General features: G+C 41.9%; 1 protein-coding gene across 1 annotated transcript in view; it reads left to right on the top strand.

Annotated features, from left to right (window-relative positions):
- LOC115186407 (zinc finger protein 135-like) overlaps nt 1-25,771 on the top strand; it is a 48,599-nt gene extending 22,828 nt beyond the window's left edge. The window contains exons 3-4 of the mRNA XM_029746048.1: nt 2,427-2,444; nt 24,612-25,771. Of these exons, the coding sequence (XP_029601908.1) occupies nt 2,427-2,444; nt 24,612-25,747 (1,154 nt within the window). The 3' untranslated portion in view covers nt 25,748-25,771. The remainder of the gene's footprint in view (nt 1-2,426; nt 2,445-24,611) is intronic.
- Nucleotides 25,772-26,105: the final 334 nt, after the last annotated feature.

The raw sequence follows: 26,105 nt of genomic DNA, 5'->3' as shown, positions 1-26,105 counted from the left end.
TAAAAGAAAAAAATGGAGTAGTCTCGTGGACGCGCATCTCCAGTGTCACTGTTCCCAGGCTGACCACTTACAAACTCTCCTGCTGTTCGTCGCCCAGAGACTGCAGACACCCCATTACACTTTCTGGCGCCTTCTGAGAGCCAATGGAAGCCTTAGAAAATGTCACGCTACAGCACAGATGCTGTATTTTCGATAGAGATGCCACAGAAGGAGAACAAATTGTCAGACAGGGCACTTCCTGTAAAGGAATCTCTCAGGTTTTTGCCTGCCATTTGAGTTCTGTTATACTCACAGACACCATTCAAACAGTTTTAGAAACTGTGGAGTGTTTTCTATCCAACGCTACTAATTATATGCATATTCTAGTTTCTGGGCAGGAGTAATAACCAGATTAAATCGGGTACGTTTTTTTATCCGGCCGTGAAAATACTGCCCCCTATCACAAACAGATTAAAACATTCTACATTGTGACATCATTAAAATACTCCAACTACAATGTTAAAACATTCTACATTGTGACATCATTAAAATTCTCCTACTACAATGTTAAAACATTCTACATTGTGACATTAATTCATTGATATCATGAAACAACTCCTTCATGTATTTTCTGATGTTTAATCAGAGATCTTTTATCAGAGTATCTCTTGTTACATTGATCACAGCTATGAGGTTTCTCTCCTGTGTGTGTTCTCTGGTGTTCAATAAGACGGCTAGATGTAACAAAACTCTTCCCACATTGACCACAGCTATGAGGTTTCTCTCCTGTGTGTGTTCTCTGGTGTACAATAAGACTACTAGACTTAGTAAAACTTTTCCCACATTGATCACAGCTATAAGGTTTCTCTCCTGTGTGTGTTCTCTGGTGTGATACCAGGTTGCTTGACTGAGTAAAACTCTTCCCACATTGATCACAGCTATAAGATTTCTCTCCTGTGTGTTTTCTCTGGTGTGATAACAGGCTGCCTAAATGAGTAAAACTCTTCCCACATTGAGTACAGCTAAGATATTTCTTTCCTGTATGTGTTCTCTGGTGTACAATCCATTGGCTAGATGTAGTGAAACTCTTCCCACATTGAGTACAGCTATACGGTTTCTCTCCTGTATGTGTTCTCTGATGAATAGTCAGACAGCTAGATATAGTAAAACTCTTCCCACATTGATCACAGCTATAAGGTTTCTCTCCAGTGTGAATTCTCATGTGTACTTTTAGTGATTTTAATCTTAAGTAACTCTTCCCACAATCAAAACAGTGGTGAGATTTCTCTCCAGTGTGAATTCGCAGGTGTACTTTTAGTGAATTTGATCTTAAGAAACGTTTCCCGCAGTCAGAGCAGCAGTATGGTTTCTCTCCTGTGTGTACTTGCTGGTGTATTTTAAGTTCTGATGAAGATTTGCAACCTTTCCCACAGTCAGAGCAGCAATGAGATTGATCATCTGTGGGTCTCTGCTGGTGTTTCTGGAGGTGTTCTGATGTGGAGAGACTCTGCTCTGCCTTGTCAGCATCATGATGATGTTGAGGCTCCCCAGAGGATCCACGATAGTCCCGTATCTCTCCTGTGTGAACAACAAAGTCAGACAGATGGTTAAAGGCCACAACAGCAGAAATCCACTGTAAAAGGTGATGCTGTCTTAAGACAGTCAAGTCAGAAACTGTAGTGATATTTTGTCTTGTTTTCACATTAGCAGAAACATCGATGATTGTAGGCTAGAAATAAGTTATTAAAGTTGTTGAAATCCTAAGCAGTGTGCCAGACAACTTTTTGGTCTCCAATATAGGCCCCTTTCTGTGTTTGCAAAAATTGGCGCACGAGGGCGATGCACACACAATCTGGTTGTAGAAACTCCTCCCTGCTAATGAGGAAACCACTAGTTATGGATGTAGTATATCTGGTAATGAGGAAACCACTAGTTATGGATGTAGTATATCTGGTAATGAGGAAACCACTAGTTGTGGATGTAGTATATCTGGTAATGAGGAAACCACTAGTTATGGATGTAGTATATCTGGTAATGAGGAAACCACTAGTTATGGATGTAGTATATCTGGTAATGCGCACGCAATTTGGTTGCAGAAACTCCATGCTAATGCAGAAATTGCTAGTTATACCAATACCATAGACCTACTGTAGGACCCATAACTTCACCTAACAACAACATAGACCTACTGTAGGACCCATAACTTCACCTAACAATAACAAAGACCTACTGTAGGACCCATAACTTCACCTAACAACAACATAGACCTAGGACTATAAATCATTTAATATTTCAGGTGAAACATGGAAAGTAAAATGTCTTTGTCATGACATTTCATAACTGATCACCAGATAATTTTGTGAATAATCCCACTAGGCTACTCTGTGATGTGTTGTCATTCTAAATGTCCTGAATAAATGAAAATAGCTCTGTGTGTTGTACAATAGCCTTTCCATCAAGGAACAGTTTTCTACACATTATGAGCTAAGTATCTCCGTTTCCAAACGGACTAACGAGACCCTACTGTAAATCAAGTAGACAATAACACATTATAAATATCGATTTGTTTGGGATGTTGGATCCAACGTGGAGCACGGCATAACTGTCTTTACCGGTGTAATGAATGAAGAACTACATTTGACTGGCATGCAGAAAATGATTTTCTGGATCAGCTGATGATAGTTGAACATGTGACTGTAACTAAACAGCTACAGTATTAAGTATTATGCGTAATTATTTAAGAACCGCATTAATGACAGTATCCATTTGGGAGTTGTCAATAAAGTTAAGGTGACTCTCGGTTAGAACCATTGGATTTAGTAAACTGAAATGATTTAGGATTTCTGTTCCAATGAAAACTGTTTTCCCAGCGTAACATAAGGAGACAATAAATGTTACGTAGTTAGAGAGCATTTCAGAGATCTGAATACAAAAAAACTGTCCGACAACAACATCCGGTAATTAAGTTAAAGTTCATCATATGACAAGCTTAACGTTATGACTATAACTACTGATCCCTGAAGGAGGGAAACTAGGTACAACATACTATTAAATCCACACGTTATGTCTATAACTACTGATCCCTAAAGGAGGGAAACTAGGTACAACATACTATTAAATCCACACCTCGCTGGAAGCCCCGCATTCCACAGGTGATGAGCGTGAGACTCGGATATATTCCTTAAATGATTTAATCCTTAAATTTAATACCTCACTTCACCGACCCAGGAAGTGGCAGAGCCAAACAGGTGTTGCAACTCGTTCATAACTGGCACGCAGATCGGTAGAAATGGTAAGATAAATTGGCACTTCAAACGGAAATGGAAAAAGTTTGCTGATTTTACCGGAAACTCCAGGAGCATAACGTCAGAATTAACGAAGGCCAGCAGCAGGTGGGGAATTGGTTATTTTCTTCTGGTTATATTGACCTCTGGCTTCCTCAAGTCATTTGTGTGTGTTAATTATTTAATCAAACGCTTGAAGCATCAGTTCAGTTCAAGTTCTGCACATACAGTTGATTTTATTAAACACATGGGGTGTGTCTATATGAACAAATACACGTCATAACATTTCAACCAATCAATTGGTAATAAGAAAATACTAATTTAAAAAAAAAATCTGCCCTAGAACATACAACATACATGCATTCAGACCCCTTCCCTTTTTACACATTTGGTTATTATAAAATTGATTTATTTTTTGATCAACTTTCAGACAATACCTCATAAACACATCACAATACCCCATAAAAGTGAGAAAAAAAGTTTAGAAATGCTTGTATGTATATATATATATAGGTCATTCCAGTAGGCTACAGTAGGTTGTATCTCTCTAGGTTATGCCAGTAGTCTACAGTAGGTTGTATCTCTCTAGGTCATGCCAGTAGGTTACAGTAGGTTGTATCTTTCTAGGTCATGCCAGTAGGTTACAGCAGGTTGTAACTCTCTAGGTCATGCCAGTAGGTTACAGTAGGTTGTAACTCTCTAGGTCATGCCAGTAGGCTACAGTAGGTTGTATCTCTCTAGGTCATGCCAGTAGGCTACAGTAGGTTGTAACTCTCTAGGTCATGCCAGTAGGTCAGTAGGTTGTAACTCTCTAGGTCATGCCAGTAGGTCAGTAGGTTGTATCTCTCTAGGTCATGCCAGTAGGTTACAGCAGGTTGTAACTCTCTAGGTCATGCCAGTAGGTTACAGTAGATTGTATCTCTCTAAGTCATGCCAGTAGGTTACAGTAGGTTGTATCTCTCTAGGTCATGCCAGTAGGTTACAGTAGGTTGTATCTCTCTAGGTCATGCCAGTAGATTACAGTAGGTTGTACCTCTCTAGGTCATGCCAGTAGGTTGTAACTCTAGGTCATGCCAGTAGGTTACAGTAGGTTGTAACTCTCTAGGTCATGCCAGTAGGTTACAGTAGGTTGTATCTCTCTAGGTCATGCCAGTAGGCTACAGTAGGTTGTATCTCTCTAGGTCATGCCAGTAGGTTACAGTAGGTTGTAACTCTCTAGGTCATGCCAGTAGGCTACAGTAGTTTGTATCTCTCTAGGTCATGCCAGTAGGTCAGTAGGTTGTAACTCTCTAGGTCATGCCAGTAGGCTACAGTAGGTTGTAACTCTCTAGGACATGCCAGTAGGTTACAGTAGGTTGTATCTCTCTAGTTTATGCCAGTAGGTTACAGTAGGTTGTATCTCTCTAGGTCATGCCAGTAGGTTACAGTTGGTTGTATCCAAGTGGAAACAATTATCAACCCAATGTGAAAAGTGTTGAATTTGGTCAACAACAAAATGAATGGCTTATTTGCTACGTGAGGTTTACTTGATCTAACAGAAGTTTCGTAATGATTAAGTTGTTATGTGGACACGTGTCATACCGACAACTTTGATAAAACACTATAGGATTTGTCTCCAGATCGCTATGCATATTCATGCTAGTAACTTAGCATCTCTCTCCATTGAATACAGGCGGTTGACGTCAACAACCCTCATAGAATATAAACAATAGATTACAATAATAAGATGTATCCACCAATCCAAAGACAGGATAGGTGGGAGCGAGACAACCCACAATGCTGCTTTGTGGACAACGACTCCCCTTGTTAGGGCGGAGAGACATCTTGTCAGTATATCCATAATCTTTGGTGTAGCCAACCCAACTCTCACATGGCTCTATTGGGGGTCACGGTGTGTAGTAAAACATCACTACATTAAAATCACTACATGCTGTGGCCCCCCAGTCTGCGGTCAGCAGATAGACCCTCCTCAAATATATATGTTAAGTCACTTTTTGGAAACGGAACGGAGAAAACAAGGGGTAGCTTGTTCTCTACGTCGTCTGATTCTAGACATATCAGTCATCATCCCAGGACCCTCCGTTGAAGAGGTATCGACGAGCCAACTCCGAATATCCAAAGTTAAAAACTAATTGAAGGTGGTACTTACTGGTGTTAATCAGATCTCCTGTCTCCTCCTCTTCATCTTCCAATGTGACAGTAATCTCTCCTTCCTTCTTCACTCCAAAAACAGCATCATCCTCTTCTTCCTCTTGTTTAACTGAAACGTCTTTCTCTTCTTCTTTCACTGTAACAGCCTCACCCTCTACTTCTTGTTTTACTGTAACATCCTCCTCTTCCTTCTCCTCTTTCACGACAATGTTCAGCCCCAGAGCTTCTTTCTCCGTCCAGCAGACCTCCTCTTCTTTAACAGGAGGGGAGTAGTTTAGGGAGCTCATGTTCGGGGATGTTAGCTAGCTAGCTATCATTAGCGACCAGGCTAATGCTAACTTAACCAGCCAGCTACTATAGCTGACTAATAAAAAATAACGTAATATTAAATTAAATAGGTTAACAAGTAGATACGATAGAAGTGTGTCTAAAACACAGTAGGTAATATAGACCGAAAGCGTATAAATAGCTTGAATCTTTCGGCTATGTTGGCTAGCAAGCTACCGAGGTGGTGGACGAGCTGTTTATGAAGAACCGTCCACTAGATTATACGTCACGCTGCAGCATCGCCTGAAAGACGCACATCGCCGTCTGCTGACTGGAGGGAAACGCAGTTGAGGATCAGATTTTATTTTCAGACAAAGATTTTTTTACATGGATTTAATTAAATAATACTATTATATTGAGACATACAAAGACAGGAATGTGGTGATTGATTAGTGAGAATAAAAAATGTTCACTACAGCACATTTAAGGCAGTTTCATTCAGTCAAACAACATATAAATAAGTAGCCAGCTACTGTAGGTCTATACTGCTCCTACATGGTGTAACAATACATCATGTAGATGTATATAATGAACAGACTAGGTCTATACTGCTACTACATGGTGTAACAATACATCATGTAGATGTATATAATGAACAGACTAGGTCTATACTGCTCCTACATGGTGTAACAATACATCATGTAGATGTATATAATGAACAGACTAGGTCTATACTGCTGCTACATGGTGTAACAATACATCATGTAGATGTATATAATGAACAGACTAGGTCTATACTGCTCCTACATGGTGTAACAATACATCATGTAGATGTATATAATGAACAGACTAGGTCTATACTGCTGCTACATGGTGTAACAATACAGTGCATTCGGAAAGTATTCAGACCCCTTCACTTTTTCCACATTTTGTTACATTACAGCCTTATTCTAAAATGATTAACACTACCGTTCAAAAGGTTGGAGTCACTTAGAAATGTTCTTGTTTTTGAGAGAAAAACACTTTTTTTGTCCATTAAAATAACATCAAATTGATCTGAAATACAGTGTAGACATTGTTAATGTTGTAAATGACTATTGTAGCTGGAAACAGCTGATTGTTTATGGAATATCAACATAGGCGTACAGAGGATCATTATCAGCAACCATCACTCCTGTGTTCCAATGCCACGTTGTGTTAGCTAATTCAAGTTTATCATTTTAAAAGGCTAATTGATCATTAGAAAACCCTTTTGCAATTATGTTAGCACAGCTGAAAACTGTTGTGCTGATTTAACAAAGCTTTTGTAAACAGTGTTGTTGCATAACAATCAGGCAGTAGAACAACAATAATCATCACCCTCTTGACCAATCTTCCCTCCCCTTAACATTAGGTTGATTCAGACCCTGTCAGTGTACCAGGTGGACATTGGGTTGATTCAGACCCTGTCAGTGTACCAGGTGGACATTGGGTTTAATTCAGACCCTGCCAGTGTACCAGGTGGACATTGGGTTTGATTCAGACCCTGCCAGTGTACCAGGTGGACATTGGGTTTGATTCAGACCCTGCCAGTGTACCAGGTGGACATTGGGTTTGATTCAGACCCTGCCAGTGTACCAGGTGGACATTGGGTTTGATTCAGACCCTGCCAGTGTACCAGGTGGACATTGGGTTTGATTCAGACCCTGTCAGTGTACCAGGTGGACATTGGGTTGATTCAGACCCTGTCAGTGTACCAGGTGGACATTGGGTTTGATTCAGACCCTGTCGGTGTACCAGGTGGACATTGGGTTTAATTCAGACCCTGCCAGTGTACCAGGTGGACATTGGGTTTAATTCAGACCCTGCCAGTGTACCAGGTGGACATTGGGTTTAATTCAGACCTGCCAGTGTACCAGGTGGACATTGGGTTTGATTCAGACCCTGCCAGTGTACCAGGTGGACATTGGGTTTGATTCAGACCCTGCCAGTGTACCAGGTGGACATTGGGTTTGATTCAGACCCTGCCAGTGTACCAGGTGGACATTGGGTTTGTTTCAGACCCTGTCAGTGTGCCAGGTGGACATTGGGTTTGATTCAGACCCTGCCAGTATGCCAGGTGGACATTGGGTTTGATTCAGACCCTGCCAGCATGGCCAGAAATGTATTCCAAGGTCAGTAACTTATAACCACAGAACCACCCCAGACCTTTCATGCCTGACTAAAAACACCTAAGTATTAGATTTACTGCCATGGTCTAGTATGTCACTGCATCAGACACCATTCACAATGCTGGCTGAGGTACGAGTAAAACATGAAATATTATTTCCTAACCATTCACAATGCTGGCTGAGGTACGAGTAAAACATGACATATTATTTCCTAACCATTCACAATGCTGGCTGAGGTACGAGTAAAACATGACATATTATTTCCTAACCATTCACAATGCTGGCTGAGGTACGAGTAAAACATGACATATTATTTCTTAACCATTCACAATGCTGGCTGAGGTACGAGTAAAACATGACATATTATTCCCTAACCATTCACAATGCTGGCTGAGGTACGAGTAAAACATGACATATTATTTCCTAACCATTCACAATGCTGGCTGAGGTACTAGTAAAAAATGAAATATTATTTCCTAACCATTCACAATGCTGGCTGAGGTACGAGTAAAACATGACATATTATTTCCTAATTGTAAAAAATTCCCCAATCTTTTAAAAAAGATCTGAAATGGCAAGGCTTTAGTTCAGTGGGCTTTTCCATTGTTGAGGAAAGCAGGGGAAGTGTTGTGAGTAACAGAACTGCCTACGGTGTGGGGGAAGGGACGCTGCTCACTGATTGGCTGTAGTGACAAGGGTCCCTCCAAAAATCTAGCACTATTCCAACTCAAATTCTCCCCCAAATCTACCACTAATAGACCAAGCCTCCACAGACCCTGTCTTGTATTGACAAACAGAACAAATCATTTCACATTCAAATATGTAATTTTAAATAGCTCAATTAAATCCAGCTGGGCCTTTTTAACACAGACAGTTGTTCCTGCTGTAGATGTTATGCCTTTGTACAGATCTAGGATCAATTCTCCTCCACAATGCATATTCAGTACCGGTCAATTGTTTGGACACACCTACAAATTCAATGTTTTTTCTTTATTTTAACTATTCTCTATGTTGTAGAATAATAGTGAAGACAACACAACTATGCCAAGTGTGTGCAAAGCTGTCATCAAGGCAAATTGTGAATACTTTGAAGAATCTCAAATAGAAAATATATTTTGATTTGTTTAACCCTTTTTTGGTTACTACATGATTCCATATGTGTTATTTCATAGTTTTAATATCTTCATTATTATTCTACAATGTAGAAAATAGTAAAAATAAAAACACTTGAATGAGTAGGTGTGTCCAAACCCTTGAATGGTACTGTATGTAAATGTGATATTTCAGTTGTTGTTTTTGTTACATTTGAAACATTTATAAAAACCTGTTTTTGCTTTGTCATTATGGGGTATTGTTATGTCATTATGGGGTATTTGTAACGATCGTCGTCGGGTGATGAGGAAGCGGACCAAAGCGCAGCTGGGAGCGAACACATGTTTATTCTTCACACTGAAATAAACACGTACACAAAACCAAGAAAATGCCGATACGTTAACTGCTCAAACACAAAGAGGCAACACCCCACAAACAGCGTGGGGGAAAAAGGAACTTAAATGGGATCCCAATCAGAGACAACTAGCGACAGCTGTCTCTGATTGGGAATCGACAGAACCCAACATAGAAATAAACCACATAGAGCTAACACAAGGCTATAACGCAAACATAGAAAACAAACCAAGGAAAAATACCCAACATGACACACCCTGACCCAAAATACCCGAGTTCACCTGGTCAGGGCGTGACAGTACCCCCCCCCCCTACGGTGCGTACTCCCGGCGCACCAAACTTAAGTCTATTAGGGGGGGGACCCGGGTGGGCGCCTCACCCTCGGTGGAGGCTCTGGCCCCGGGCGTGTTCTTTCCCCTGCCTTCACCTTAACCCTACCCCTCTGGCCCGGACTGGACCACTGTGGAGCGGCATGCTCAGGCTCCGGAGCGGAGCCGTCGACCGGAACAGGATTGGGCACCGGTGGACCGGACACGGGCCGTGCCGGACTAGGAACACGCACCACTGGCTTGGTGCGGGCAGCAGGAACGGGCCGGGCCGGACTGGGAACACGCACCACTGGCTTGGTGCGGGGAGCAGGAACGGGCCGGACAGGACTGTGGACACGCACCGTGGGCTTGGTGCGGGGAACAGGGACGGGCCGGACAGGACTGTGGACACGCACCGTGGGCTTGGTGCGGGGAACAGGAACGGGCCGGACAGGACTGTGGACACGCACCGTGGGCTTGGTGCGGGGAACAGGGACGGGCCGGACAGGACTGTGGACACGCACCGTGGGCTTGGTGCGGGGAACAGGAACGGGCCGGACAGGACTGTGGACACGCACCATGGGCTTGGTGCAGGGGAACAGGAACGGGCCGGACAGTACTGTGGACACGCACCGTGGGCTTGGTGCGGGGAACAGGGATGGGCCGGACAGGACTGGGGACACGCACCACTGACCTGGTGCGGGGAGCAGGGACGGGCCGGGCCGGACTGGGAACACGCACCACTGGCTTGGTGCGGGGAGCAGGAACGGGCCGGGCCGGACTGGGGACATGCACCACTGACTTGGTGCGGGGAGCAGGGACGGGCCGGGCCGGACTGGGAACACGCACCACTGGCTTAGTGCGGGGAGCAGGAACAGGCCGGGCCGGACTGGGGACACGCACCACTGACTTGGTGCGGGGAGCAGGGACGGGCCGGACAGGACTGTAAACACGCACTGGTGAACTGAAGCGAGGAGCCGGTTTAGCCACTCGTCCTGGCTGGATGCCCATCCTAGCACGGCATGTGCTGGGCATGTCCACCAGACGCACCGGGCTGTGCGGGCGCACTGGCGACACAGTGCGCAACTCCGCATCCCATGGCTCCTCCTCTAGATTTTCCCTCAGCAGGTCCTCAATCAACTGCCTCATCTTCGTCTCCTCTTCCGCCGTCATCCCCCACGAGAGCAGTGGTCTGGGCTCTTCCTCTGCCCTTCCGGACCACCCCATTAGCCCCCCAACATTTTTTTATTGGGGGTGTCTTCCGGGCCTCCTTGACCGCCGCCTGCGACTCCGTCCACCGGCTGGCATTACCTCCTCGACCTGGGAATCCTTCCGCCAGGGTCCTTTCCCCGACATGATCTCCTCCCAGGTCCAGAACTCCTTCCCCTCGCGAGCCCATCTCTCGCGCTCCTTATCCTCCCGCTGCTTGGTCCTGGTTTGGTGGGGTGTTCTGTAACGTTCGTCGTCGGGTGATGAGGAAGCGGCCCAAAGCGCAGCTGGGAGCGAACACATGTTTATTCTTCACACTGAAATAAACACGTACACAAAACCAAGAAAATGCCGATACGTTAACTGCTCAAAACACAAAGAGGCAAAACCCCACAAACAGCGTGGGGGAAAAAGGAACTTAAATGTGATCCCAATCAGAGACAACTAGCGACAGCTGTCTCTGATTGGGAATCGACAGAACCCAGCATAGAAATAAACCACATAGAGCTAACACAAGGCTATAACGCAAACATAGAAAACAAACCAAGGAAAAATACCCAACATGACACACCCTGACCCAAAATACCCGAGTTCACCTGGTCAGGGCGTGACAGTATTGTGATGTCATTATGGGGTATTGTGATGTCATTATGGGGTATTGTGATGTCATTATGGGGTATTGTGATGTCATTATGGGGTATTGTGTGTAGATTGATTTAATCCATTTTAGAATAACGTAACAAAATGTGGAAAAAGTGAAGGGGTCTGAATACTTTCTGAATGCACTGTATATATAGGGGCAGTACTTAGTGACATCACTTCCTGAAACAGGAGGTACAAATATATAACATAGGTTCACAATATCAACATTCAATGTATCAAAATATATGACCAAGCTGGAAGTGTAAACGCCAGCCCAGCCACAATCCTAGAGGTTCACTGATGATCAACCTCCTCCTTCACATCTGACTCCTGATGATCAACCTCCTCCTTCACATCTGACTGCTGATGATCAACCTCCTCCTTCACACCTGACTCCTGATGATCAACCTCCTCCTTCACATCTGACTCCTGATGATCAACCTCCTCCTTCACATCTGACTCCTGATGATCATCCTCCTCCTTCACACCTGACTCCTGATGATCAACCTCCTCCTTCACATCTGACTCCTGATGATCAACCTCCTCCTTCACACCTGACTCCTGATGATCAACCTCCTCCTTCACATCTGACTGCTGATGATCAACCTCCTCCTTCACATCTGACTCCTGATGATCAACCTCCTCCTTCACATCTGACTCCTGATGATCAACCTCCTCCTTCACATCTGACTCCTGATGATCAACCTCCTCCTTCACACCTGACTCCTGATGATCAACCTCCTCCTTCACATCTGACTCCTGATGATCAACCTCCTCCTTCACATCTGACTCCTGATCAATCCAGAGCATCTTCTTTTTGGGGGAATCCCGATGGACGACGTCATCCCATAGGCCGTCATCACCACCACAAGTTAATTGTCATTCAGGTTATCAATGGGAAGAGCATTAGCAATATGTCCTGTCTGGTAACTTGTCTCGTTCAATAGATTTACATTGGCAGGTGCACAGGGAGAACCCCCATGAAAAAAACTCAGTTGATCTTAAACTGGGGAAACACTTTTGGAAGTCTTTAATTATATCAAAGTCTGTTGCCTGTGATGTTGGGACAGATGATAGTCCCTTATTATACAAGAGACAAAATCCCCTAATTCTACAGCACAACGGCAGAGTCATGTCTTCAGTGTAAAACTAACAATGACTCAATAATCCTTCTGGGAATGTTATGACGTCATAAAGTTATGGGCGGAGTTAGAAAGTTGGCTGTCAGAAGTACAATATTACTGTTAACGCAATAGAAAGGTCAAATGCTTTATTATCTAAAAATGTAAAGTTCTGGGCGACGGAGAGAAATAAAATGGTGCAGTTTGAGGCCATGTGGTGGAGAGTGATGCAGGAGCTGGAGATGGGGGTGTGTCAGTGTTGAGATGCGTGCGCTGAAGATGTGTGCTAGTGGGTCTGGGAAGGTGTGATGTAGTTAATGTTAATATGATGTCGTTTGTGTGTGTATGTTTTGTATTGTTTATAAAATATAAAATAAAATATTTTTTAAGTCCCAATGCAAAGTTACACCTCACTGTTCTATTTTTAGAGTTATTACATAAATCCAATTAGAATTACAAAGAATGCCAAAGTCAGGTGTGAAGTAATATGGAGCACCAGCCTATTCCCTATGATGTAAACTACAACAGAAATAACTTCAAATGTATAACTTCATATTAAACCAATCGTTTGCACTCATGGGTTCCCACTAGATAACACAACCACACAGTATATGAAACGCATGAGGTGTGGCTAATGTTGACAAGCTGGAGCTAGCTACCGAGCTAGCATACAAACTCTGTAGCACAGAGTAGATCCTCCATATGACGTAGAGAAATAGTGCATTGTGGGTAGTTTAGAAGATATCCAGAAATAAGTTAAGAAATATGTAATAACACAAAAATATAACTGTACTTATAGGAAACCAGATCGTGACTACAGCTCAGTTACTAAGTCTTTAACCACACTGTGTTGTTACACCGGTGAGTAAAAACTCATGCTTCCTACCCTTTAACTTGTTGTCTGAAGATAAAATGTACATTTTACTGAACTGCGTCCAGTCAGCAGATGGACTAGATGCCTCTTAGGCCGCCCATTGTGACTCCATCAAGAATTCAGCAGAGCAAGTTTGTATGAAGGTCTGGTTATTAAATGGGTACATAGTTCAATAGTAATATCCTCTAAAACGCTCTGGTACAAACTTTACTGCCCTGTTTCCAGTTGTCCACATGGCTGGGAGAACCTATTCAAGTAAGTAAGTAAATAGATTTTGAAAATGTAAAAAAAAACCGATGTATTATTAGCTAACTAGCTACAGTGCAGGCTAACTCAAATGAGCTGCTAAATGAGCTAGCTAGTTGGCTTGCTAGCTATCTAACCAACTTCACATACTGTATAGATAGATAGATAGCTGGTGATATTAAATTCACTTAGCTAGCTAACTTCATATTAGCTAGCTATCTATTTATCACTGTAAAAAACAAACTCCAAATGCATTTGTAGGTAGCTAGCTAACAGCCATGGAGGAGGGTGAAAGGATAGCAGCCCCAACTGTCAGTGAGAGAGGAGGCTATTCTGGATAGGGCAGGTACTTTTGTGTTGTTCCTGTCCCTAGAAGTGAGGACGGAGATAATAGTAACATAATATTCAGTGTGGTGTAATTTGACTATAATGAAGTCTGTTTCTTGTGAGATTTTCTGTCCTCAGATAAAGAGCTCTATGAAAGCCAGTCTACATATGAAGAGGTCCCAATGAAGAGCAGTGGTTCTCAGTCCTGGGGACTCAGAGGGGCACATTGTTGTTTTTGCCTTCACACTGCACAGCTGATTCAAATGATCAACTCATCATCAAGCTTCAAGTGGTATTTATGTATTCATTTGTGATGCCCTCCTTGATATGGTCCTGTTATTGTCACATGCTACACATGTACATATGTGTGCCCATGCATCTATCAATCCAATGTTATCATGATTTGTTATCAGGGATATTATACTTTAGTAATCCACAATGACCTGGTGATGTAACAGTCTAATAATTACATTGTCTTCCATATTCCTACAGATACCTTGTAACTGGAGATTCCTTCATAACGGTTGCCTACAGTTACCTTGTAGGACACTGCAAGGCTGGGTGACCAGGACCATCTGGGACTGCCTCCTGGAGGAATTCAGGTGTGTGAAGGCTACCTGTGTCCTGTGTAACTTCATGAGGATGGACAGGAGGACCAGGAGGGGATCTGCAGCTCACCGCCGTGTGCCAGAGGAGGAGTCTGCTGCTCTGCAGGATGTTTCAAGGATGGGGTCCAACAACGCAGCAAGAGAGGCAATCCGTGTGCAGGAGATCTTCACCTCCTACTTCTTCAAAGAGGGTGCTGTTCCCTGGCAACACCATAGACTACACTATGCACAACCAAAGGCTCTTTTAAGAGCCATTCACATTGCAATAAGAGTATTCTTCCATTTACTGAGCTATGTCAACTGCAGTTATTCAATTCACAGTTTCTCTCCCTTTGATTTCTACTTCTCAGGTGAGGGTGCTGTTTAGGTAAGGGTGTGATGTCTGTGAAAAAAACAAAACAGGCTATTTTAAATCACCCATATTGAAAAAATGTAGAACAATTAGACACCCTATAACCCACACCAACACACTCATGTATCAATCTGATTGATGGATTGTGTTGTGCAGTAAACAGGTTCAGGTGTATAACTGTGGCTCCTTCCACCTTCAAAGAATAGGCAAGAGGGCCAACCATGGAGAATAGTAAGACACTTCATTATTTCTATAACTACGCTATATTGTTTGTCCTTGTTGGTCCGTTCATGTTTTTCAGCATAAAGTACTCTGCAGCCACTTAGTGTGGTGTGGACACCAGGTGAGGCCACACACAGATTCCTGTTGAACACTGTCGCTTTAACTACCTTATTTTCTCAATAACAGTCTCTCTCCTTCACTTCATCCCTCTCTCCCCTTCTCCCTAAATCCTCTAGGTTATATCAGCTGTGTCGGTGAAACCCTCCTGCATCTGAACTGGCTACATAGAGGGCACAGCATGATCAGAGGTGAGAGGTCACTTGGTCAGGTCAACAGGAAGTATTATTAAAGAGATGTTTTACATTGAAATACAGATAGAGATGCAGTAGTCCCAGAGTTAATGATCCCAGGTCAGTTTATATTATACAGGAAGTATTATTAAAGAGATGCTTTACATTGAAATACAGATAGAGATGCAGTAGTCCCAGAGTTAATGATCCCAGGTCAGTTTATATTATACAGGAAGTATTATTAAAGAGATGCTTTACATTGAAATACAGAGAGAGATGCAGTCGTCCCAGAGTTAATGATCCAAGGTCAGTTTTTTATTTCACCTCCTGATTGATGACTAACAATGTTAGAATAAAAAATATAAACACAAGGTTTAAACATGCTCTCTCTCTCCATCTGTCTCTCGTCTGCAGATATGTTTTGATGTGAGAGGATGCCAACCCCCAGTCCCATCATCGCCACCTCACCTGCTTTTAAGAACCTTTGGGCCGACGAGAGACACTATTATGTAATTGTGATGAACTGAGAGAATATTTATGTAGCACTGTGATTCATTAATCATGTGCTGCCTTCCCTGCTCCTATGTGCTTACCTCTTTCCCTTTCTGTCTTTTACACCTCTCTCACCACCTCCTCTTTCTTCCTCTGTTTTTATAATGCACAACAGATGTGCATTGAAGTACAGATTGAAACTTGTATTTATAACACTTGGATAATGAGCTTTTCAATCAAGCGTTTCACATTCTCTACTGGTTGAAATGAAGTGTAATGTGATGAAATACTCCACCTATCCTGTGTTTATCAGATCAATGCAGATGAAGGACATTAGATGTTGAGATGAACCAGTGTTAGAGTATTTACATGATGCATAGGAAGTGTAGTGTTCTGTTTTTTAACATTATATTTCTGTATATATGAATTAACTAGTTAAATTCTGTTTCTAGTCTATTAGTTACAATGTGTAACCATTGATGTCCCAGGACCAAGATTGGTAAACACTGTTGAAGTGTATAATTGTAATACATACATGCAGACACAGCGTCATTCAAAGACTGGAATTTGATACTCCTGGTATTGGATATGACTGAAAAATAATCTCGAAGACATTCATACCTAAACTGCACCTTTATTTGCCAAGGTAGAGTACATGATCAGTGAATATATTAAATGTACAGGCTACAATGTGGGGATCTCATGCATGGTAATAACTACATGTATATACGACTTGCATCCTTGGCACAACATGATATTATATTCTACTCAATCCATAGGCTTCATTAATGTCATTCAGGCTGTTTTGAAGTTGATACAACTGGCTATGATAGCTGAGGTTCATAGGTTCTGAACTAATATGTATACCAAACGTTTGGGTCCATACACAGATCGGCTAGATAGCTAGCTACACATCCATAGACATACAGGTATTATAATCATCCACTGCACAATAAGCAAGAACATAGCTAGCTACGTTATTTCATCTATCTGCATGGCAAATATCAGCAAGGCAAGCTTACAAAATTGTACATTCAATTTGCAGTAAACTCTTCAGCTAGCTAGATTCTATACATCCACTGTTTCACAAATTGACAGCCTGGTTTGCTGGTTGTTTCAGGAGTCCCTAAAACAACCAGAATGACAATTTCATACTCATGTCACAACACCCATAAAGCTAGCCCAGCTAGCTGGCTAATGTTAGCTAGTCAGCTAGCTGGTTAATGTTAGCTAGTCAGCTAGCTGGCTAATGTTAGCTAGTCAGCTAGCTGGCTAATGTTAGCTAGTCAGCTAGCTGGCTAATGTTAGCTAGTCAGCTAGTTGGCTAATGTTAGCTAGTCAGCTAGCTGGCTAATGTTAGCTAGTCAGCTAGCTGGCTAATGTTACCTAGTCAGCTAGTTGGCTAATGTCAGCTAGTTGGTTAATGTTAGCTAGTCAGCTAGCTGGCTAATGTTAGTTAGTCAGCTAGCTGGCTAATGTTAGTTAGTCAGCTAGCTGGCTAATGTTAGTCAGTTAGTTGGTTAATGTTAGCTAGTCAGCTAGTTGATTAATGTTAGCTAGTCAGCTAGCTCGTTAATGTTAGCTAGTCAGCTAGCTGGTTAATGTTAGCTAGTCAGCTAGCTGGTTAATGTTAGCTAGTCAGCTAGCTGGTTAATGTTAGCTAGTCAGCTAGCTGGCTAATGTCAGCTAGTCAGTTAATGTTAGCTAGTCAGCTAGCTCGTTAATGTTAGCTAGTCAGCTAGCTGGTTAATGTTAGCTAGTCAGCTAGTTGGTTAATGTTAGCTAGTCAGCTAGCTGGATAATGTTAGCTAGTCAGCTAGCTGGATAATGTTAGCTAGTCAGCTAGCTGGATAATGTTAGCTAGTCAGCTAGCTGGTTAATGTTAGCTAGTCAGCTAGCTGGCTTATGTCAGCTAGTCAGCTAGTTGGTTAATGTTAGCTATTCAGCTAGCTGGCTAATGTTAGCTAGTCAGCTAGCTCGTTAATGTTAGCTAGTCAGCTAGCTCGTTAATGTTAGCTAGTCAGCTAGCTGGTTAATGTTAGCTAGTCAGCTAGCTCGTTAATGTTAGCTAGTCAGCTAGCTCGTTAATGTTAGCTAGTCAGCTAGCTTGCTAAATCGCGATTTTCGAAAATCAACTTCATTATAAAAAATGCATAATCGTTTGTCTCTACATTAACTAACATTCCTGTCAACTGTAGATGTTTCTGCATGATTCGTTATGACCTTATAATCCCTTACATTTGCTTCCATCCTAGTGTTTCTGTCCACCATCTTTGACCCAGTTCAGTTCTGTGTAGGGGTACCCCTCTCTCCTAGTATATCTGTCCGCCATCTTTGATCCAGATCAGTACTGTGTAGGGGTACCCCTCTCTCCTAGTGTTTCTGTCCGCCATCTTTGATCCAGTTCAGTTCTGTGTAGGGGTACCCCTCTCTCCTAGTATTTCTGTCCGCCATCTTTGATCCAGTTCAGTTCTGTGTAGAGGTACCCCTCTCTCCTAGTGTTTCTGTCCACCATCTTTGACCCAGTTCAGTTCTGTGTAGGGGTACCCCTCTCTCCTAGTATATCTGTCCGCCATCTTTGATCCAGTTCAGTTCTGTGTAGAGGTATCCCTCTCTCCTAGTATTTCTGTCCTCCATCTTTGATCCAGATCAGTTCTGTGTAGGGGTACCCCTCTCTCCTAGTATTTCTGTCCGCCATCTTTGATCCAGTTCAGTTCTGTGTAGGGGTACCCCTCTCTCCTAGTATTTCTGTCCGCCATCTTTGATCCAGTTCAGTTCTGTGTAGGGGTACCCCTCTCTCCTAGTATTTCTGTCCGCCATCTTTGATCCATTTCAGTTCTGTGTAGGGGTACCCTTCTCTCCTAGTATTTCTGTCCTCCATCTTAGATCCAGTTCAGTTCTGTGTAGGGGTACCCCTCTCTCCTAGTATTTCTGTCCTCCATCTTAGATCCAGATCAGTTCTGTGTAGGGGTACCCCTCTCTCCTAGTATTTCTGTCCTCCGTCTTAGATCCAGATCAGTTCTGTGTAGGGGTACCCCTCTCTCCTAGTATTTCTGTCCGCCATCTTTGATCCAGTTCAGTTCTGTGTAGGGGTACCCCTCACTCCTAGTATTGCTGAAGAAAGTCTAACAGTCACTAGTGCAGCAGCAGCCTCCCCCGGTCCTAGTGCCGCCCGGTAAGAAGTTTAAGATGCGATGGAACGGTTGACGAAGAAAAAAAAATCACAGAAAAAATATATTGACTGATATTGATTTATTTGGGGGGGGGGCTAATGAATATTTTAGGACCAGCGATGTTCCTTATTCCTACCCTTTAACTTTTTGTCTGACAAAATTAACATTTTACTCAACTGCGTTACCCACTCCAGTCAGCAGATGGCGGTGTGGGAATTTAAGGCGATGCTGTTGGTGTGACGTATAATCTAGTGGACGGAACTCTTCTTTCAACAATAGCAACAGTTATTCAGCCTCCTCGGTAGCTTGCTAGACACAATAGCCGAACCGATAAAGTTCATTAGACGCGTTAGTGTATATTAGCCACTGTGTTTTAAACCCACTACTGTCGTCTAGTTAGTTATCAGATTTAATTTCATATTTACGGTGTTGTTGTTATTATTCAGCTAGCGGGCTGGTTAAGTTAGCATTAGCCTAGCTAGCTAACATCTCCGACCATGCGGTCACTGAGCTACTCTCCTCCTGCTAAAGAAGAGAACATCACAGTAAAACAAGAAGTAGAGGGTGAGGCCGTTACTGTGAAAGAAGAAAAAGATGCGTTCAGAGTGAAAGAGGAGGAGGATGTTACAGTAAAAGAAGAGGAGGATGCAGTTTATGGAGTGAAAGAGGAAGAGGGGGAGATGACTGTTACATCCATAGAGGAGGAAACTGGACATCTGGGCCCGGTTTCCCAAACGCATCTTAAGGCGTCCAATGGTTCTAACGGTGAACTTAGCCATAAGATGGTTTTGAGAAACCGTTCCCTGATTAACACTAGTAAGTACTGTCTTAAATACAGAGGCACCAACTCTGCAGTTGTTGAACTGATGTGTGGAGTTAAAGCGGAAATATGCAATAGCTACATCCATATTGTGACTTTTAAATTATTAATTTATAGCCATTGATTGTTGAAGAATATAACACATGCCTCATGAGCTTAGTTCAACTGTTGTACCCCATCAGAACCCCAAATAAGCTTTTTTTTACTCCAATGTTTAGAAATGTAAACCAACACTGTATAGCCTCAACATAGTTAAAACTATAATGTTGATATCATGGCTTGTCAGTCCTTGCATCCATAGGTCTGTCTATGAATTTGAAAGTAGTTACATTTCTCCAACCCCATAGTCATCTTATAACCAAAACAGTGGTGGAATGACAGCTTTGTTATTGTATGAACTGCAGATTGCTGGGTTGTGTGGGTTTTTTCAACAGTAACAAAATGGCTGCCCAGAGGCTTGGTTTGGTAAACAGCTGAGGGATGGGGGAAGGAGGAGTGTAACCACTCAAATTTATTCATCCAGGATGTCATAATGATAGTTTAACCAGGTTTCTAGGATATATAGTATATTCTAGAATTCATCCATGATGTCATAATGATAGTTTAACCAGGTTTCTAGGATATATAGTATATTCTAGAATTCATCCATGATGTCATAATGATAGTTTAACCAGGTTTCTAGGATAGATAGTATATTCTAGAATTCATCCATGATGTCATAATGATAGTTTAACCAGGTTTCTAGGCTATATAGTATATTCTATAACTGCCAGTGTAGATTTCCTGTGGAGGCAAATTATTAGAGCTGTTGATAAGTCATTGTATAATATTCAGCCAATTGTTTTTCATGCCATTACATTAAAGGCAAGACATACCTAGATTCAATTACATTCATGAATTGGTTTGAAACCTTTGTTTTAAACCCTTCTCAAAATTGGTGCCTTGCCGGATTTGTAAAAAATGGTTTGTCATGAAACTCTATTTTTTAAATGTATTTAAATGTAACCTTTATTTAACTAGGCAAGTCAGTTAAGAACAAATTCTTATTTACAATGACTGCCTACCCCGGACAACGCTGGGCCAATTGTGCGCCGCCCTATGGGACTCCAAATCACGGCCGGTTGCAATACAGCCTGGATTTGAACCAGGGTGTCTGTAGTGAAGCCTCAAGCACTGAGATGCAGTGTCCGCTGCGCCACTCGGGAGCCCCAAAATCATGTTCTAGTGCTGTCCCCAACTAAAATAAATATTGGTCAACCAAGAGTCATCTGTTCTTTCTACAAATCGCCCCATGTGTTTTTATAAAATCAACTATATGTACTGAACTTGTCTGATGCTTTAAGCATGCTATTTGATTAAATAATTAAAACACACAAATGACTGGAGGGAGCCAGTCGTCAACGTAACCTGACTGGAGGGAGCCAGTTGTCAACGTAACCTGACTGGAGGGAGCCAGTCGTCAACGTAACCTGACTGGAGGGAGCCGACCAGTACTGAAATCCTTTAGCCGTACCCTCATCCTACTTCTCTGGTGATGTAGACTTTATCCCAGGCCCTGTGTGTCCCCAGGCGCTCTCATTTGTTGACTTCTGTAACCGTAAAAGCCTTAGTTTCATGCATGTTAACATCAGAAGCCTCCTCCCTCAGTTTGTTTTACTCACTGCTTTAGCACACTCCGCCAACCTTGATGTCCTTGCCGTGTCTGAATCCTGGCTTTGGAAGGTCACCAAAAATTCTGAAATTTCCATCCCCAACTACAACATTTTCCATCAAAATGAGAGGAGTTGCAATCTACTGCAGAGATGGCCTGCAATGTTCTATCATACTTTCCAGGTCTAAGCCCAAACAGTTCGAGCTTTTAATTAAAAAAATGAATCTCTCCAGAAATAAGTCTCTCACTGTTGCCGCCTGTTACAGACCCCCCTCAGCTCCCAGCTGTGCCCTGGACACCATATGTGAATTGATTGGCCCCCATCTATCTTTAGAGTTTGTTCTGTTAGGTGACCTAAACTGGGATATGCTTAACCTCTCTAGGGGGTGTGGGACGCTACCATCCCACATGGCAAACATCCAGTGAAATTGCAGAGCACCAAATTCAAAAACAGAAATACTCATTATAAGAATTCATAAAACATACAAGTGTTATACATCGGTTTAAAGATTAACTTCTTGTTAATCAAACCACGGTGTCAGATTTCAAAAAGGCTTTACGGCGAAAGCATACCATGCGATTATCTGAGAACAGCGCCCAGCAGACAAATCATTACAAACAGTTACCAGCCAAGTAGAGGAGTTACACAACTCAGAAATACGAATAAAATGAATCACTTACTTTTGATGATCTTCATATCGTTGCAACTCGCAAGACTCCCATTTACTCAATAAATGTTTGTTTTGTTCGATAAAGTCTCTCTTTATATCCAAAAACCTCCGTTTTGTTCATGCGTTTTGTTCAGTAATCCACAGGCTCAAAGGCAATCACAACAGCCAGACGAAAAATCCGAAAAGTATCAGTAAAGTTCGTAGAAACATGTCAAACGATGTTTATAATCAATCCTCAGGTTGTTTTTAGCCTAAATTATATATAACATTTCAACCGGACAATAACGTCTTCAGTATAAAAGGTAAACAAGAAAGGTGCGCTCTCGGTCTCGCGCATGAAAAATCTCTGAGATACTGAATGGTCCACTCATTCAGAGTGGTCTTACACTCTCATTTTTCAGAATACAAGCCTGAAACTATTTCTAAAGACTGTTGACATCTAGTGGAAGCCATAGGAAGTGCAATTTGAGACCTAAGTCAATGGAATCTGTATAGGCAGTCAATGGAACACCACAACAACAACAAAAAATCCCACTTCCTGGATGTATTTATCTCAGGTTTTCGCCTGTCATATCAGTTCTGTTATACTCACAGACATTATTTTAACAGTTTTGGAAACTTTAGAGTGTTTTCTATCCAAATCTACCAAGTTTACTTTGGCACGCTTTTCATCCAGAGGTGAAAACAATCGCCATGTTTTTATTTATGTTTTTTTTGCTCTTTTGCACACCAGTATTTCTACTTGTACATCTATCACTCCAGTGTTAAATTGTAATTACTTCACTACTATGGTCTATTTATTGCCTTGCCTCCGTACTCCATTTGCACACACTGTATATAGATTTTTCTATTGTGTTATTGACTGTTCGTTTGTTTATCCAACGTGTAACTCTGTTTTTTTTGTCGCACTGCTTTGCTTTATCTTGGCCAGCTCGCAGTTGTAAATGAGAACTTGTTCTCAACTAGCTTACCTGGTTAAATAAAGGTGAAATACATTTTTTTTTTTTTTTTAATCTTAGCTTTATTGACAACACTCAAATGGATACTGTCATAAATGCGGTTCTTCAATAATTACACATAATTCTTAATACTGTAGATGTTTAGTTACAGTCACATGTTCAACTATCATCAGCTGATCCAGGAAATCATTTTCTGATTGACAGTCACATGACAAACATCACGACATGCAACAACAACCAAAGTGCTTCTTCATTCATTACTCTGGTAAAGACAGTTATGCTGTGCTCCACGTTGGATCCAACATCCCTAACAAATTTATGTTTATAATGTGTTATTGTCTGCTTGATTTACTGTAGGGTCTCGTTAGTCTGTTTGGACACAGAGATACTTAGCTCATAATGTGTAGAGAACTGTTCCTTGATGGATAGGCTATTGAACAACACACAGAGCTATTTTCCTATATTTGTTGTTAGGTGAAGTTATGGGTTCTACAGTAGGTCTATGTTATTGTTAGGTGAAGTTATGGGTCCTACAGTAGGTCTATGTTGTTGTTAGGGGAAGTTATGGGTCCTACAGTAGGTCTATGTTATTGTTAGGTGAAGTTATGGGTCCTACAGTAGGTCTATGTTGTTATTAGGTGAAGTTATGGGTCCTACAGTAGGTCTATGTTATTGTTAGGTGAAGTTATGGGTCCTACAGTAGGTCTATGTTATTGTTAGGTGAAGTTATGGGCCAATTTGGCAAACGGTGTACAAACCCTCATTGTCAGGCTGATGAAAAAGCCAAAGAGCATTTTACTGGTTGAAGTGTTTTTTAAGTACAAAGCGGTTGATTTGCGATGATGACACAAACATATTAAGCAGGAGATTCAAGCGAGCCTGACAATTATAATCCAAAGTAGTGTGAAATGAACTCATAAGCAACCTGGTAATGGAGGTTACTCCCCTGAGCAAAAATCTTTTCTCACCAGCAAACATAGAAAAGGGCCTCCAATCTTAGATGTTACTACTAATGTGAAAACAAGACAAAATATGACTATTGTTGCTCATTTTAAGACGACTGTCAAGTAATCATTACATTCATTACAGATGTCAATTGTTGTTCAACATCATGGCTACGCTGTTGGCATCACCTTTTACAGTGGATTTCTGCTGTTGTGGGCCTTTAACCATCTGTCTGACTTTGTCATTCACACAGGAGAGAGACATGACTATCGTGGATCCTCTGGGGAGCCTCAACAACCTCATGATGCTGACAAGGCGGAGAAGAGTCTCTCCAGATCAGAACTCCTCAAGAAACACCAGCAGAGATCCACAGGGAAGAGAACTCACTGCTGCTCTGATTGTGGGAAGAGATTCACCTCATCAGGCATTAAAATTCATCAGAGAATCCACACAGGAGAGAAATCTTATAGCTGTGGTCAATGTGGGAAGAGTTTTGATACATCTAGCCATCTTATTGTACACCAAAGAACACACACAGGAGAGAAACCTTATAGCTGTGATGAATGTGGGAAGAGTTTTACTCATCGAAGCAGCCTGATATCACACCAGAGGATACACACAGGAGAGAAACCTTATAGCTGTGATGAATGTGGGAAGAGTTTTACTCATCGAAGCAGCCTGATATCACACCAGAGAACACACACAGGAGAGAAACCTTTTAGCTGTGATCAATGTGGGAAGAGTTTTACTCAGCTAATCAACCTGATAACACACCAGAGAACACACACAGGAGAGAAACCATATAGCTGTGATGAATGTGGGAAGACTTTTACTCATTCAACCAGCCTGAAATTACACCAGAGACCACACACAGGAGAGAAACCTTTTAGCTGTGATCAATGTGGGAAGAGTTTTACTCATCGAAGCAGCCTGATATCACACCAGAGAATACACACAGGAGAGAAACTATATATCTGTGATGAGTGTGGGAAGAGATTTACTTGCTTGCGCAATCTGACTCTTCACCAGAGAACACACACAGGAGAGAAACCCTATAGCTGTACTCGATGTGGGAAGTTTTTTTTAAAATCTAACCATCTGACGATACACCAAAGAAGACACACAGGAGAGAAATCCTATAGCTGTACTCAATGTGGGAAGAGTTTTGTTCAATCTGGCGAACTGAAGATACACCAGAGAAGACACACAGGAGAGAAATCTTATAGCTGTACTCGATGTGGCAAGAGTTTTGTTCAATCTGGCGAACTGAAGATACACCAGAGAACACACACAGGAGAGAAACCTTATAGCTGTGGTCAATGTGGGAAGCGTTTTGGTCAATCTGGCCATCTGACATCACACCAGAGAACACACACAGGAGAGAAATCTTATAGCTGTGATCAATGTTGGAAGAGTTTTACTACTTTTAGCCATCTGACATCACACCAAAGAACACACACCGGAGAAAAACCTTATAGGTGTGGTCAATGTAACAAGAGATACTCCGATAAAAGACATCTGATCAAACATCAGAAAATACATGAAGGAGTTGTTTCATGATCTCAATGAATTAATGTCACAATGTAGAATGTTTAACATTGTAGAAGGAGTATATTAATGATGTCACAATGTAGAATGTTTTAACATTGTAGTAGGAGTATTTTAATGATGTCACAATGTAGAATGTTTTAACATTGTAGTAGGAGTATTTTAATGATGTCACAATGTAGAACCCTAAACGTTTGTCCCCTGTTCTATTGATTTCAACATGATATGGATATTAGCCTCAGGGGGAAAATCCAGGCTCTGAAATGGAAGAGTTACTATTTATGTGATTTAACAAAAAGTGACTAACAAAAAAAGAGTTGTGTTAGACTTACCATGTTGGTTACGCACTGGAATCAAAATGCAACACTTC

The sequence above is a fragment of the Salmo trutta genome, unplaced genomic scaffold (genome assembly GCF_901001165.1).
Source record: "Salmo trutta unplaced genomic scaffold, fSalTru1.1, whole genome shotgun sequence".
In the NCBI taxonomy this organism is placed as follows: Eukaryota; Metazoa; Chordata; class Actinopteri; order Salmoniformes; family Salmonidae; genus Salmo; species Salmo trutta.
This window is presented reverse-complemented; position numbering and strand designations above follow the sequence as displayed.